This window comes from Cervus elaphus, chromosome 29 (assembly GCF_910594005.1).
Source record: "Cervus elaphus chromosome 29, mCerEla1.1, whole genome shotgun sequence".
NCBI classification, from domain to species: Eukaryota; Metazoa; Chordata; class Mammalia; order Artiodactyla; family Cervidae; genus Cervus; species Cervus elaphus.
This window is the reverse complement of record NC_057843.1, coordinates 2,869,664-2,886,922: the sequence shown is the minus strand read 5'-3', so window position 1 is coordinate 2,886,922 and position 17,259 is coordinate 2,869,664. Positions and strand designations below refer to the sequence as shown.

The 17,259-nt window shown below is 46.8% G+C and overlaps 1 protein-coding gene across 9 annotated transcripts in view; it reads left to right on the top strand.

Moving 5' to 3' along the window:
• MFAP3L (microfibril associated protein 3 like) overlaps nt 1-17,259 on the top strand; it is a 116,557-nt gene that overhangs the window by 33,379 nt on the left and 65,919 nt on the right. For 4 of the 9 annotated variants that reach the window (XR_006338564.1, XR_006338562.1, XR_006338565.1 and 1 more), the window contains exons 3-5: nt 5,061-6,084; nt 12,153-12,200; nt 12,291-12,377. Coding sequence is in view for 1 of the 9 variants with exons in the window: in XM_043890911.1 (XP_043746846.1) it covers nt 5,061-5,974 (914 nt within the window). In the remaining 8 variants the exon portion in view is untranslated. Of the gene's footprint in view, nt 1-5,060; nt 11,172-12,152; nt 12,201-12,290; nt 12,503-17,259 lie in introns of those variants that run through there. The other 5 variants (XR_006338566.1, XR_006338561.1, XR_006338567.1 and 2 more) reach the window with 2 other exon arrangements.

Genomic DNA, 17,259 nt, shown 5'->3' with positions numbered 1-17,259 from the left:
AAGGAGACAGATGCTGAAAAGGTGTTTCCACGCCCTTGACTTTCTTACATTGAATAATATTTTCCCGATCAGATTGAGGCCTGCCTGATTTGAAGCGTTTCAGGAATCCTGGAAGTAGGTAACAGTTACGCCCATCTTGAACTTTGGTAGATTCCAGAAACCAGCCTTGCGGCCGTATCCCCACGGCAGCCCCATCCGTGGGCACTGTGCCTTTCTCATCCTCCCATGACCCCCGCCCAACCCTCCTCTGGCACTCTGCAAGGTGGAAAAGCTACCTGTTTTAAAAGTAGCTTGAATTTCTTTAAATTTTACTATGATTTAACCACAAGTGATTTTGTGTACTTAGGCACTACTTGGGTTCCATTTTTCTGTGACTTATTCGTCCAAATCCTTCCCCATTTTTTTTTTCCTTTTGGGTTATTTGTCTTGATTTTTAGGCATTCTTTGGGCTTCCCAGGTGGTTCAGTGGTTACGAACTCACCTGCAGTGCCGGAGGCATAGGAGATGTGTTTGATCCCTGGATTGGGAAGACCTCCAGGAGGAGGAAATGGCTACCCACTCCAGTGTTCTTGCCTGGAGAATCCCATGGACAGAGGAGCCTGATGGTCTGCAGTCCATGGGGTCACAAAGAGTCAGACACAGCTGAACTAAACACACACACGTAGGAGTATCTAGTTACTAAGCATTTGTCAGATATTCTAGAATTTTCACCCACTCTATCATTTGCTCATAACTTTAGTATAAGATATATCATAGTGTGGAACTTTTAACTGGGGAGAAGTCTAATCTATCAGGGTTCTCTGTTGGCAGTTGCTGGGATTCTGGAAATGCTGAAAAAGGCTTACCTGTCCCAAGGCCATAGAAATGTTTTCATTGTCTTCTATTGATGTTATACTTTTAGTTTTACATTTGGATCTTCAGAGTACTTGGGATTTATTTTTATGTGTCACTAAACTAGGAATTTATTTTCTTTCAAAAAAGCCATCAGTTGTCCCACTGTTCTTTGCCCCCTGATTTGACATGACATCTTCCTTAATTTAAAATCCCCCCGCTCGCCGGCATATGCATCTGGACCTTGAGGTTTTCTCTGCTGATTGAACCAGGGCTCAGAGCAGGGGAAGAGGTGGGGTGGCCAGGCCTCTCGCCGCAGTTCTCTGCCCCTGCAGCACACGGGCTCCCCTCTTTTTTCACATGTCCCATCATCCCCTCTGGCCTTGGAGTGCTTTCTCTTCCTCCTGTTCCTCTCCCCACAGCCCCAGGCCCCCTCTGGACCACACCGTCCCGTCCAGCAGCATCCTTGGTGCCCTGCTCACTCAGGGCACATGCCATGCACCCCAGTTTGGCAGGGAGTCGGCGTCCCTCTCCACATGACTGGTCTCTGCAGCCAGGGGTCATGTCTGACTTATCTTTGCATCTGCATTGTCTGTCAGGGAGCCTGGTGACAGACAATTTGTAAACTAAGGTTTGTTGACGGAATGCACGAACAAGATAAAGAAGACCCCTGTCCTTCTAAAGACATCAACTTTATCACACAGCGAGGCTTCAACCTTCAAGAATAAACAACATTCATTATTGGATAAAGTCTACAATAGGTGTTAGTCTAAGGACCCATTGTTCTGGGCTAAGAAGCAGAATATGCACGAAACTAACAATTTATGCCCTGACTATCCCACTGGTTCCCCCTAAACAAACCACAAGTGTCACCTCATTGTGTTTATCCCAGACTAGGCCTGTTTTGACCTGTGACTAGGAACTTCTGACGTGTTTGAGTCTGTATCTGCATTGAATCGCTTGGGCCCAGGCCAGATAAATACACGTCTGTAGACAGTTTCTAGTCAAAGCTGTGGTTTTTCCAGTAGTCATGTATGGAAGTGAGAGTGGACTATAAAGAAAGCTGAGCACTGAAGAATTGATGCTTTTGAACTGTGGTGTTGGAGAAGACTCTTGAGAGTCCCTTGGACTGTAAGGAGATCCAACCAGTCCATCCTAAAAGAGATCAGTCCTGAATATTCATTAGAAGGACTAATGCTGAAGCTGAAACTCCAATAGTTTGGCCACCTGATGCGAAGAACTGACTCATTTGAAAAGACCTTGATGCTGGGAAAGATTGCAGGTGGGAGGAGAAGGGGGCAACAGAGGATGAGGTGGTTAGATGGCATCACCAACTCAATGGACATGAGTTTGAGTAAGCTCCGGGAGTTAGTGATGAACAGGGAAGCCTAGCGTGCTTCAGTCCATGGGGTTGCAAAGAGTCGGACATGACTGAGCGACTGAACTGAACTGAGACAGTTTAACACATCCCTGAAGATAACTATAAAATCTAACTTCAGAAACCTTCTGAATAGTCAGTAAAGCGTTGGTGTTGTGTAACTATATGCATTTCTGCATTTCACTTTTCTATGACGGAATACAGCCGTCACTAAAAGCATAACTGAGATATTTGGAGAAAGCCATTTATGTTCCCGTCAGGTGCCTGCCTCCTGACTTCAGCACTCTTTTCTGCTCTTCCTCTTTTACACCCAGGTTCCTCCTTCTCTGACCTTGAACGTGTAGATAATTCCTCCACAGAGGGAGTGGGGATGAAAGGGTAGGAGGTGAACAGATTGATCCCAAGTGTTCCCCATGCAAATAACCTCACCTTCTCCTGCCCTGTTGCCGCTATACTTCCCACCCAAGTGAGGAAGTTCTGTGTGAGAAGCTCCCAGAGGTTCTGCAGTTCTGTTGAGCTCAACACCTTCCCGGTCTGTCATAAACTTTCAGTCGACCAGACGCGTTCTTTTTTCATGTGCCTGCTGTAGCCTGGTTTGATCCCAGGTGGTGCAGTTGGTAAATAATCCACCTGCCAATGCAGGGGGACACAGGAGCTGTGGGTTTGATCCCTGGGTCAGGAAGATCAAATTGGTCATTTCCCTTGCTCAGATGATTTTATATTTGGACAAGTCTGCTGTATCACATCTGAAGCCTGATATTCAAGGAGTGAATAGACAGGGTAGGAGGCTGGCCCTTGCCCATGTGGAGAAGGGGAAGTTTCACAGAGTGGGTACAGGTTGGTCTGTCCACACACACTCCCAGGAGACTGAAATTCACTAGATTTCCCACGTCTTCTACTCTCAGAGAGAGGACACTGGCTAAGTTGTTAGAAGCTGGGTGCTCAGGCATGCCAGGAACTGCTCTCCACAGATGTTCCTCCAGAAAATGTCACAGTGCCTTCTATGGGAGGCTTCCCGCCAGGCTCCCCTGGCCGGCGAGGGGGGCGGTCTGCAGGCCCCCGCGGCTCCAGCCAGCTTCCCTGAGGACGGTCCCTGAGACAGAGGACCAGGAGTGATGCAGGCTGTCTCCTGTCTCACACTCCCTGGGGACCCTCGTCACTTTAATGCTTACATATTGGTTTTGTTTTTTTTTTTAACAGTTGCTAGTTGCTTTGGGGACTTTTCATTAGGCTTAAGTTTATGCCAGAGGGGAATGAAACAAACAAAAATGCAATGTGATAACAGACAGTTGGAAGGAAACTATAGTTAAGTTGCCCGATCTCTCAGGAGACCCTGTCTGGCTCACTTGGGGATACGACTGCTTTTACGGAAATATCCGCCCGCTCAGAACTCCCCCAGGGCCGGGCCGGGACCCTTCTGTCTCTGAGGGCCCGTCTGGGGAGATGGAGGGGCTTCAGAAGGCTCAGACCCAAAACTGAAAGGCAGACCTGGGGTCATGTTTCCCGGGGATCTGGGGTCATCTCTTTTGACTGGCAGGTACACAGGCAGATTAAGGATGAATCCCTAGCAAAGATTAATTCAGATTAAGAACCTGATTCCCAGGGCAGTGCTGGATCCTTTCCAGGCCAGACAGGGAAGAGTTCGTCTCTGTTACAATGCTTTTCATCATGTGTTCTCCATAGTGTGGGACCTGCTTTCAACCTGATTTGTTTTTCAGTTGCTCAGTCATGCCTGACTCTGTGACCCCATGGACTATAACCCATCGGGCTCCTCTGTCCATGGGATGCTCCAGGCAAGAATACTGGAGTGGGTTGCCATTTCCTTCTCCATTCAACCTGATGGGTCTGTTATTTATTTGCAGAGGAAAACCAAATTGATATTTATTCACACCCAGCCTCTGAATCTCCACAGTGTAAGTGATGTAGTTCATTGTAGAGTCTCTGAATGAACGATGTAAGTCGTGTTTCCGTCAACTGAGGATAACTTCAACCTCAAACATGAGAAACCCAGGCAAACGGTTATAATTTAACTGATTTACTTCCCTGGTGGCTCAGATGGTAAAGAGTCTGCCTGCAATACAGGAGACCTGGGTTGGGAAGATCCCCTGAAGGAAGGCATGGCAACTCAAGTAACCTTGCCTGGAGAATTTCATGGACAGAGGAGCCTGGGAGGCCACCGTCCGTGGGGTCACAAAGAGTCAGACAGGACTGAGTGACTAACACTTTCTCTTTCACTCCAGTTCTTAGGTTGATCCCAAAGTGCTTTCTATTCTTTATGCTTTATAAACAGAAACTTCCCAGTGAACATATATTCTGCAGTGCTGTGCTCACAGGCAGGTGAGAAAATCAGACGCCACATTAAGGAATTCCCTAGTAACAGCACAGTGCTTTCCAGACTCTGTGTTTCTAATTTTTCTCTAGAGTGTGGAATTGCACAGTATGATTTGGTGTTCAGAGTCCAACTTGTTGGGCTTGAACTCGAATCTAGCTCAACTGATTCCTAACGGGTGCCCTTGAGAGGGGGCTTAGAGGGCCCCTCCCTCAGTTTCCCCATCCTGTAAAATGGGCTGGTGCTCATGACTCTTCCCTGAGTTCTGGGGATCAAGTGGGCCGTTCCTCTGCCCGTCTGTCGAGGTCACTGTTCTCTGTCCCCATCAGCAGCAGCAGCGGACCTGGTGGTTGGAGGTGTGCTCAGAGCTCCCCGTGCCAACGTCAGTAGTGCTGGAGGTGGTGGTGGGAGGTGTTCCCTGTTCACCGCCCGTCGGGAGTGGTGCGAGGCACACAGGGCCACCTGGAGCGGTCACTGTGGGTCGCAGAGGGCCCAGCTGACCCTGTCCTCTTTCTCCCGCAGGAAAGTGGCAGATGCATGACGGCCTCCTGAACATCACCAAGGTGTCCTTCTCGGACCGGGGGAGATACACGTGCGTGGCCTCCAACGTGCACGGCTCGGTGAACAACAGCGTCACGCTGCGCGTGGTCTTCACATCGGGCGACATGGGCGTGTACTACATGGTGGTGTGCCTGGCGGCCTTCGCCGTGGTGCTGGTGCTCAACATCACCCGCCTCTGCATGATGAGCAGCCACCTGAAGAAGACCGAGAAGGCCATCAACGAGTTCTTCCGCACGGAGGGCGCAGAGAAGCTGCAGAAGGCCTTCGAGATCGCTAAGCGCATCCCGATCATCACGTCAGCCAAGACGCTGGAGCTGGCCAAGGTCACGCAGTTCAAGACCATGGAGTTCGCCCGCTACATCGAGGAGCTGGCACGCAGCGTGCCGCTGCCCCCGCTCATCATGAACTGCAGGACCATCGTGGAGGAGCTCATGGAGGTGGTCGGCCTGGATGAGCATGGCCACCAGAACTTCGTGCGCCACACGCCCGAGGGCCAGGAGGCCGCAGCCGCCGACGGGGAGGAGGTCTACACCATCCCCGACGCCGACTCGGATGCCTCCTCGCTGCACGAGCAGCCCCAGCAGATCGCCATCGAGGTGTCTGTGCACCCCCCGGCCCGCCGGGAGCCCTCGGACGACCGGGCCACGGGGCCCCTGGGGGCCGGAGACGAGGAGGAGGACACCGAGCCGTCGGCCGAGCGCTCGCCGGAGTCCGCGGCGCCCTCCACCGAGGTCACGTCGGCGGCGCTGACCTCCGAGGAACCAACGCCCGTCGAGGTGCCGGACCACGCCCTGCCGCCTGGTCTGCTGGAGGCCGCGGAGCCAGCCAGACCGCAGGACGGGAGCACCCACGTCATCTATGAAAGCCATGTCTAACAGTGTACCCCCCACCCCGAAGCTATGCACACCCCGAGACTCAGGGCCACCCCTCGGGACAGATGCAGGCCGCCCTCGCCGCTAAGCCTTACCGGAGACGCCCGTCGTAGGTAGGAGCCCGGCCCCCGCACGCACGCTGTGCGCCCCGCCGGCCCCCAGCCAAGGGGGATGCGAGCACCATCGGGGAGCGGGGGTGGTGACCTTGGGCAGGTGTCAGGTTCCTCTGACACGAACCTCAGAGGCTCTTCTCCGCCAGATAACCTTAACCGCTGCTGCCCTTTCGGCAGACATCATTGACTGTCAGAGACTCTGAGTTCACAGTCCTGTCCCGGGCACAGGGCGCCGCTCTTCCTTTGAAAAATGGGTCTGCTAAGGCAGTAGCTGCAGTCCATCCCTCCGCGGCTCTGTTGCACTTTCTTCTCAGTTTTGCCCCATCATTGTCGCTTTATAACCCAGGCGTTGTGACGTGAATGCTGACCGTTCCTTCAGGTCCGTTCCCTTGGCCACTCTGTCCTTATTTCCTACCCGCCCACCGCCCCCCCCCAACCCCAGACTTTTACCTCGCAGGCTTTGGTGTCAGGGCTGATTCCCACGAGTCATCTTAACATTCCAAAGCAGCTAGCTCCCAGCGTCCTGACGTTTGTCGTTTCCCAGGCCTGTCTCCATCCGTTGCTTTTTTTGTTCGTTTGTTTCCAATGAAGCTGCTGATGTGAAACAGAGGAAAAAAAAAAAACAAAACACAACCTTGCCCAGGAATAGCACTTTAATAGCCAAATAAAAATAGGTTTACCCGTCCCATCCTGAGAGCCTTTGGGTGAGCTCACCTGGGGTTGGAGGGAGACCATGAACTTGAATCTGCCCACACTGCCCGTGGAAAGCCTTGTCCTTACGTCTAAGCAGTGTCCCCCTCCAAGCTGGCTGCTGCTTCACCTGGAAGGCGTGTCACCTCCAGAGACAGAGGCGCCTAAGAAATCCGCTTAGGTGGGCCGCGTGGAGCTCCCACCATGGCTGCCATGGGCCATGGACGTCAGGGGACCCCAATGCTTGGTTTAGGGCAGCAAGAGTGAGGGTCCTGGGGGTCGCCCCTGCAGGCCCACTCCTGTTAACTGCATGGCTGATTTGTCCATCCTTGAAGGGGGTGGTGACAGGTTAGGATAATGGCATCATCATGCCAGCATTCTTGAATTCATTTTTAGCCCCCACGAGAAGGTGGCTGTATGTGAGGCTAGAGTGATGCTATAGAGAGAAGCCGAAGCTAGTCACCTCAGGCCCGCACCTCGCTGGCCTGTGCTGGTAACCACTGTGGGCTTTGGGCAAGTGGGGGCACCCGCGCACTCCCCAGCTCCATCTAGGTGCTTCCCTTGCCCACAGAACCAAACCCGTATCGTCACCCTGTCCTTCTCCACAATAACTTTCAGGTTTTCACTGTCCTCTCTGGTTCCTCTAACATTTTTTATGCTGAAAATCAGTACTGTTGCAGATTTAAGGAACCAGCTTACAAAACTCAAAGCTTTTTAAGACAGTTGTGGATCTTCTGCCCCCAAAGCATTAGAGCAATGTCCACAGTTTAGATGTAACAATGAAAAGGAGAGGTATAATTTCCTTGCCATTTACGAGCAGGGGTGCCATAACCTTGAGGTTGTCAATCGTCATGAGCGTCACGGCCACATCATAGGTCCACTAAGGTCCCTTGGGCCGCGCAGTTGTTGAACAGACCCAAGGCGTAGTCTTCACGTCCTCACTGTCTGGATGAGTGAGACTTCACTGCATCCCTGGGTTGAATCTTTCTTGTCTGCCAAACCCGGAGGTGGTACTTGGGTCCCCAGATCCCACCTGGTTCTAACATTTAGAGTTTTGTGGAAAGTTTGTCATCTCCCATGATGGCCCCCCTTACATGAGACAAGGAGTCTTTGGAGCAGAAATGGGCCCGTGATGTTATTAGATGCTTTTGCTGCCAACTTTTTCAGAAAATTCATCTGGGTCTGGAGTTGAGAACAGAGGGCTTGGCTTCAGTGGTTTCTCTGTGTAGAGATAACTAATGTGAAAGGTGGTCTGACAGGACACACAGTTGGGTCAGATTCCTCTTGGCCTCAGATAACCCGTTGCCATCAGTTTGGTGGTCACATAAAACATGAGAAGTGAACAATCCAGAGAAACCTTGACCCCCGCATGGGCTCCCTGGACAAAGGTTTTCTGTAGTTGGCCTGCGGAGAAGTTTCATCACCACGTCTTAAAATGTAAACATTTTTCCACTTGTTGTGGAGGTCAGCGGATCCTTACCATGGATCTGTGCACCCAAAGCCGCAGCAGGGGCCCTGGCTCATTTTGGGGTCCCCAAATTGACTTTTTCCCATTCCGTCGCATTCTCCCTCCACCGAAACCCACATACAGGTTTCCACGTGGAAATGACAGGAGAAGGCATCTCCCACCTGGATGTTGGATACAGATAGTTAAACACAGGCAGACTTTTTATGAAAGCAGGAGCAGAACTGAGTGACCAAAGAATGTTTTCAGGTTGGTTTTAGCTTCTTTAGACTGGGGAGATTATGTAGATTTTTTAAATGTTCCCCTTTAAGGCATCAGAAAGCTCTTGATAGAATAATATTAATAGCCAACCAGAGATGAGGCTGGCTTACTACAAAGATATCTCTGTCTCTTCCTATTTATGCTATAGCTTCTTTACGAAATAGAAATGCTCTCCCACTAGAATAGGGGACAGAGATAGTCTCATGACTTTCGCCTGGTTTTTCAAAGATAAATTGTTCAGCGTCTAGAAATTTATAGAAGTATGGCTACATATGGCTCTTTGGGGCAGTTTTACAACTTAACACTGAATCCCAAGCCATGTCCTTTGGGTCTTAGGTCATTCTTCTCAAAAGCAAGCAGTTTCTGTTTTCCAAGTCATCTGGTCATATCTATAACAATTTTTTTTCTTGAAGTTCCGAAAATGATTCAGATATGTGTGCATATTTAATTCACTGCAATGACCTGTAAACTTGGATGGTATTTATTCTAAATAGGGGGAAAAACAATTTTATATTGCAAATCTATGTAATTTATAATGGTTTTGTTTTATATATATTTTCATATCTTTAGGGCACATCTACTATTCTCATCTTTTTGTATATCATACTTGACAAAAAGAGATACTAATACTTGACTAAATCTCTAGGAACCAAATGTGACATCTGTAACGTATGGAAATTGCTCTAGAAACACCTGAATGTCCTCGCTTGTCCTGAATATTATTGTACTGTCTTTACACCCAGAATGATTGCTGTTGGGCATCTGTGTTTTTTTCCCCAAAGCCAAGGCCAAAAGTCCTGAACTCCCACACAGTGGAGTCTGGAATCCTTCGCTTCTTTGTTGTGTGTTTCATTTTTAACTGTAGACATCTGTGTTGTTCAGACTTCCTTTGAAGAGCACGTATGGTAAGAAAGCAAATTGGTGGAGACTGGGCTTGAACGATGACTGCATAGCTTGTTCACTGGACTGATAACATTTCAAATATAATACATGGATTGTGAAAAAAAAAAAATACATGGATTGTTACTTATTGGTAACCTCGGATCTGCTCAGCTCTTTAGCCCATGAAGAAAATGTAAGGCAGAAAGAAAGTTTGCATGTTTTGAACAGATAGCCTCTAAATGTAGTGCCACCAACACAAACCAGCTCAACCCTAGAGACCCCAATCCCTGCTGGCTGAGGAGCTGTTTCAGAAAGGCAAGCCAGCCCCCCTTATGTGCAGGTTGAATTTCAGTCTTATACCAGGGCTTCCCTGGTGGCTCAGACAGTTAAGAATCTGCCTGCAACACGGGAGACCTGGCTTCAATCCCTGGGTTGGGAAAATCCCCTGGAGAAGGGAATGGCAACCCACTCCAGTATTCTTGCCTGGAGAATCCCATGGACAGAGGCGCCTGGCGGGCTTCAGTCCATGGGGTCACAAAGAGTCAGACACGACTGTGTGACTGCCACTTTCACTTTTTTACCAGTGCTGAAACTCCTCATGGCCCCAGTGGTTCTGTGAACAGGGGTTTCCTCTCAGTGTTTCATTGGGTGAGAAAACAGAGCATTAAGCTTATCTTTCAGATACTCTGTTTTATACTCAGCACAGTTCAATGACTGCCCAGTATCCATCTTCACACACCCTTTTTGCATTCCCTTTACATCATAATCCCTGTTTCTGTTCTTGCTTTTTAGACTAATTCATTGGTACCCTTTAAATATCCACCAAATCTCATTGTATAGTCACCCACATATTTTGATCTCTGTTGCTTCCAAGGTAGGGTGTCTCTGGTGGCTCAGCAGTAAAGAATCCACCTGCAATGCAGGAAATTCGAGTTTGACCCCTGGGTCGGGAAGATCCCCTGGAGAAGGGAATGGCAACCCACTCCAGTATTCTTGCCTGGAGAATCCCATGGACGGAGGAGGATCCTGGCGGGCTACAGTGGCAAAGAGTTGGATACAACTTAGTAACTAAACCACCATCATCTTCAAGGTATTAGTCATTTTTACATTCACCTATTCATTGTAAAATCCTCTAGTAGATAACAAAGTTCATCTTCCTAATGACATAGGGTTTCTACAGTGATTAACAAGATTTGGATTAAACAAATCCATGGTGGGGTGAGAAATCAAATAAAACAGAATTGCTTATTTTGCTTTCTGAAAGACTGGTTGTCTGTTATACAAGAAAATATCATATGACAGTGATAACGACCTTTAATTAAGACTTTTTTAGAGATGTCATTTGTAAGGGGTCTAATGCTCAGAATGCCACCACCGAACTTAAGCTCATAGAGAATGTAAAAACAAAGCAAATAGGTCTAAGAATATTCCTGCATAAATTATTTTTACTTAATGAAGAATGTAAACCTTCAGTGTATCTCTCAGACACCCTAGCGCTGCTCACAGAAGGTGCTGCCACTTACGTTTGATGTGCTATCCCTCTGGTTCTGAATGTTCGTTGTTAAAACTGGGAAATAAGATGGAAAAATGTATCTGGGTGGAAATGTCACTGTTGATTTGTGAGCTATAAATGTTCACCTTTTAAAAATAATTTAAATGTATACACAAATGATTAATATTTAAGTTGATATAGCAGCAAAAAAAAAAAATGTGAGCCATCCTGTACTTTGGTTGTTGCTTTAATAAAGGATTTGCACAGGTGTGCCGAGCGTGCCATGTCCCTGGTCAAGGCTGTGTGCATGTGGCCTGATTTACTCTTTACCTGTAAGAAGTATGTGGCCAGTGCTCATCCCTGCCTTTTGCATCTGCAGCATATCTTAGGGGAAAGGGGGGAAAGGAAGTAATTTGTATGTGAATCTACAAACTTTATCCAAAGTCAAAAATCTTAACTCTGTCCTAACAAACTTGATGGACATTTATTTATATCAAGAAGGAATTTTAACATGTAACATCAAGCTTATTGCAGAAAATCCACAAAGACCAGGAAACTCACCCAAGAGAAGGCATTAGTTGTAGACCTCATGCAGAAACCTGAGGCAGCACCCAGTTCAGGCCAAATTGCTCTGAATGTGCCCACTGAAAGTTCTCAGAGCTTATTCCTGTCAGATAAGATGAGATTATTGTTCAGCCACTAAGTGGTGTCCAACTCTGTGACCCCCATGGACTGCAGCACACCAGGCTTCCTTGTCCTTCACTATCTCCTGGATTTTGCTCAAATTGATGTCCATTGGCTTGGTGATGCCATCCAGCCATCTCATCCAATGTCACCTGCTTCTTTTCCTGCCCTCAGTCTTTCCCAGCATCAGGGTCTTTTCTAATGAGTCAACTCTTCACATTAGGTGACCAAAGTATTCGAGCTTCAGCATCAGTCCTTCTAGTGAATATTCAGGGTTGAGATAAGGCTGTGTATATGAGACAAAACTGGACAACACCAGATGGGAAAGAAACTAAATTTTGCTGCAGTCTGAAGAGGCAAACAAAATTATTGAGTGGGTTACCCAAGAAACTATGCACATAACTAAGATCTGTAAGTTCTTCAAACAAAAAAGGCTTTAAGAGAACTGCAGAGGCATTAATGGAAACTTTAACAAATGTGCCATCAGGGAAGAGAAAATAGGAAAGTTTTGTCCTAAGTGTGTAATGCTGACTGGTAGATATTTTCAGACTCAGGACAAACAGCTGCTAATTTTTGTGCTTTTATTTTTAACAGGTTTTGGAATAGTTCATTCTTCCAGGGGCCTTAATCAAAAGAGCCTAGGTAAGGCTTCATCTGAGGGATTTTCAAGTGTGTAGTCACAGAGTTGGAAATTAAGTGTCAGGTTTTCTGATTTCCCTATCTTTTTGGCAGAGTTGCTAACACACATGGTTCTGCTCTGCTTGAACATCTCTGGTGAAGTGGAGCCTGTGACCGCATGGAGGAGATACTCCGGTGTTGGTAGGTTTTAAGTGCCAAGTCAAAAATCTTAAAAGTGGTTCTACACTGGTCCTTGTCCAGCCATTTGGAATAGAAAGCATGAGTTTGTCCTGCTGCAATAAAGTCATCCTTTTGCCATCAACCTAAAAAGACAGTTATAAATGTATTTGTGTTGAAGAGAAGATTACCAAAAAATGTGGGTGCTCCTGACACCGCTAGGGCTTCCCAGCTGGCTCAGATGGTAAAGAATCTGCTGGCAATGCAGGAGACACAGGTTCGACCCCTGGGTCTGAAAGATCCCCTGGAGAAGGGAATGGCTACCCACTCCAGTATGCTTGCCTGGGAAATCCCATGGACAGAGGAGCCTGGTGGGCTACAGTCCATGGGGTTGCAAGGAGTCAGACATGACTGAGCCACTTCACTTCACTGGCACCACTATCTTAATTACAGATCACGTGACTCACACTCTTTTGAGTTTAGATGGTTTCTGCCAACGGGGTTTTGGAGGCAGAAGTCAGATGATTCTGGTGCTCCTTCGACCCCTGAGATACCCTGAGGCTACAGTTCATTAAATAAAAAGACAGTTCAATGGTTAGAAAAATGAAAGAATCATCAGATTAAGTGGCTCAGTAGATGAGTATGTTTTGGAAAGACGATTAGAACTGATGTACTGAAAGAAATATGGGTTTCCCAGGTGGCTCAGTGGTAGAGAATCTGCCTGCAATGCAGGAGACACAGGTTCAATCCCTGGGTGGGGGAAGATCCCCTGGAGGAGGGAATGGCAACCCACTCCCGTAGAGGAGCTGGTGGGCTACAGTCCGCGCAGTCACAAAAGAGTTGGACATGACTTAGCAACTAAACAACAAACAAAAATTGAATGAAGTATATGTATGTGTTTATGGTTTATTGAGGTATTTTTAAATAACAGGTGAAGTAAAGCCTGTACCAACTGCATTTAACTATTAAGTAACATGAAGATGCCAAGAGTAAGAATTTTCCTAAGATATTAACTCATATTAAATAAGCTAAAAGATAAGCACAAAGGTTGATAGCATATGAACTTTTCAACAAGCAAATTTCTCACAACATTTTTCTTATAGGGTTTTCTTATAATGAACTCAATTTTAAAGCTCATTATGGAATAGAGATCCCCATGAATCATACAAAAAATCCCCTGTACAATGACCCCTAGCTAGATGAAGGGATTTTTGTTTTTGTTCAGTTTATATGCTGTGCAGCATCTATTTCTTGAAAGTTCTCATGACTCCTTTGAATCTCAGGTGCATTGGAGACCCTGAGGGGATCCGTGTCTCTGACCATTAAGTCTGATAGATTATTATACCTGCTGTGCAACACTTACTCCTCCCAGCCATTTGATGAGGTGAATAAAGTTGTTCCAAAGCTTTCAAGGGCTTCCCTGGTGGCTCAGATGGTGAAGAATCTGTCTGCCAATACAGGAGACATGGGTTTGATTCCTGGGTCAGGAAGATACCCTGGAGAAGGAAATGGCAACCCACTCCAGTACGCTTGCCTGGAGAATCCCATGGACAGAGCAGCCTGGTGGGCTACAGTCCATGGGGCCACAAAGAGACACAACTAAGTAACTGAGCACAAAGCTTTAAAAGTACTCTTTAATTCTAAACATCAAGGGTTTTACATGAAGTGGGGGAAAAGTGACAAGTTCATTTGAACAAAGAGGTAGAAGTCTTCAATTCCAGCTGGACACGTGGCCCTCACTGTTGGATGATGTTTTCTGTCTTTCCTGCTAGCATTCCTTACTCTCTGGGCCAGAGAACAAGGCTATTATGCATGAAGGAAAAGGCTTGATTATGGATAGAGACTGTGAGAAAATTTATCCACCATGTATTAGACCCTTGAGCATAAAAGAGGTACATTTTAATGTTGGCTCTATTTGAAATTATTTTAAACCTGAAGCATTACAAAAATTAGAACCTGGCACCAGATGACACCACCCTTATGGCAGAAAGTGAAGAAGAACTAAAGAGCCTGTTGATGAAAGTGAAAGAGGAGAGTGAAAAAGTTGGCTTAAAACGCAACATTCAGAAAACTAAAATCATGGCATCCAGTCCTATCCCTTCATGGCAAATAGATGGTGAAACGATGGAAACAGTGACAGACTTTATTTTGGGGGACTCCCAAATCACTACAGATAATGACTGCAGCCATGAAATTAAAAGATGCTTGCTCCTTGGAAGAAAAGTTTTGACCAACCTAGACAGCATATTAAAAAGCAGAGACATTGCTTTGCCAACAAAATATGGTTTAAAGCTATGGTTTTTCCAGTAGTCATGTAAGGATGTAAGAGTTGTACTATAAAGAAAGCTGAGCATAGAAGAATGATGCTTTTGAACTGTGGTGTTGGAGAAGACTCTTGAGAGTCCCTTGGACTGCAAGGAGATCCAACCCATCAATCCTAAAAGAAATCAGTCCTTAATATTCGTTGGAAGGACTGATGCTGAAGCTGAAACTCCAATACTTTGGCCACCTGATGCAAAGAACTGACTCAGTGGAAAAGACCCTGATGCTGGGAAAGATTGAAGGTGGGAGGAGAAGGGGACGACAGAGGATGAGATGATTGGATGGCATCACCAACTCAATGGACATGAGTTTGAGTAAACTCTGGGAGTTGGTGATGGACAGGGAAGCCTGACGTGTTGCAGTCCATGGGGTCACAGAGTCGGACACAACTGAACTAAACTGATACACATCTGTGGGCTTCCCTGGTGGCTCAGTAGTAAAGAATCTGCCTGCCAATGCAGGAAACTCAGGTTCAATCCCTGGGTCGGGAAGATCCCCTGGAGAAGGGAATGGCAACCCACTCCAGTATTCTTGCATGGAGAATCCCATAGACAGAGGAGCCTGGCAGGCTACAGTCCATGGGGTTGCAAAAGAGTCAGACACAACTCAGCAACTAAACAATAATAACAACCATATTTGTAGATTAGATTACTTCTATTACTAGAAGTAATTTTGAAAGTGTTACAACCTCAGAAATTAAATTTGTAGGAGAAAAGAAAGATGACAGCTGATGTGAGGAATCTGGGATCATTACATTTTTTTTTATGTGCAGAATATAACTTTCCTAGCTTTTTGTCATTACAATAATTATTGAGATACATTAGTGATATTTATGAAACTGCTGGGCAGGTCCTGAAAAAAAAAAAAACAAATTTAACATGTCTTTAAAAAATACTTATAGGTGGATAATTCTTACATCATGCTATTTTATGTTACTTTCTCCCATCCCATAATGGATTAGAGGTGATTGAGTTAAATATGTTTTACTTTCTGTGCATCCTTTGAAGTTTGGAACTGCTGTGTCTGACACAGGCTCGCTAACTCAATAACCAGATTACTATATTAATCAAAGATTTTACTCCCAATCATTTTGAATCAGTAAGAGACTTTAAGAAAGACTCTAGATGCAGGACAGCTGGCGTAATCATCTTATTATCTAGAAATGCTCTTGTCTGTAGCTGAAAATGAAAGGTTGTGTGCTACAACACGAACAGAAGACAATGATGCCATGCTCACAGACTGGATGTTTGGATCCCCTTGGAAACTGGGGAAATCCCAAACCCCAGGGTAATGTATTTGGCGATGAGGCCTCTGGAGGGTAGTGAGGTTGTGAGGGTGGAGCCCTCAGGAATGGGGTTCGTGTCCTTGGAAAAGAGGCCCAGAGGGCTCCAAGGACACAGTGAGAAGACAGCCGTCTCTGAACCAGAAAGCCGGCCTCAGCAAACAGTGCTTCTTCAGAGGCTTGGTTACAAACTCTGCAGCCTCCAGAACCGTGAGCAACACATGTTTTCTGTTTAAGATGCCAGAGTGTGATAATCAGACTTTCTATGCTGAGAATTCTGGGTGCCCGTGGGGTTGTAAGAAATAGCACAGAGAGATGTCATGCACACTTGACCGGTTCCCCCAGGGGTCACCTCTTAGCAGAAGCATCATGCACCATCACAGTCAGGGCACCAACACTGGATCAGCGTCTCCAGGGTCAACCCGGTTGCCCCGTTTTTACACACTGTGTGTACATGTGGTTCTGTGACATTTCACCACATGTGTACGTCTGCACATCCACCACCACCACCTCCAAGACGCAGAATATTCCAGGAGGTCAAGGATTCCTCAGTTACCCTTCTATAACCACACCTTCCTCCTTCCCACCCCAGAACACATGTGTTTTTTATAGCAGTAAACTAATTAGATAACTGAAGTTTCTCTGGAACCAACTGTAATCAGTGTGTTTTTCCAATAGTAGTTGGTCAGTCACTCAGTCATGTCCGACTCTCTGTGACCCCATGGACACCAAGCTTCGCTGTCTTTCCCTATCTCCCTGAGTTTGCTCAAACTCATATCTATTGAGTCAGTGATGCCATCCAACCATCTCATCCTCTGTCACCTCCCGCCCTCAATCTTTTCCCAGCATCCAGGTTTTTTCCAATGAGTCAACTCTTCCCATAAGGGGGCCAAGATATTGAAGCTTCAGCTTTAGCATCATATTTTAGAAATAAGTGTGCAGATTTCTGTTTCTTGGCGTCTGAGTTCCTGTTGCTTTAGAAGTACTGGTACAATGCGGGCAGACAAGTGTGGTTTCTGAAACCAAGGAAAGACCAGCAGACACTTGAGTCCCTAGAAAGCCCTTGAGGAGGAGGGACTCGAGGCAGGTGCCTTGTTGGAGGGGTCCTTGGACTCCCAAATCACAGCCTGCACCCAAGTGCAGCCAGAAGAGGCAGAGCACCGAGCAGAGGCGTGGGGGCTCCATGCCTTGAAAAGCCTCAGAGACAATGTCCTCCCTCCACAGTGTCGAGATACACTCGGAAGTTCCAAAGCTAAGGCACAGAGTGGTAACAGTCGGTGGTAAAGCCTCAGACACCCTCCG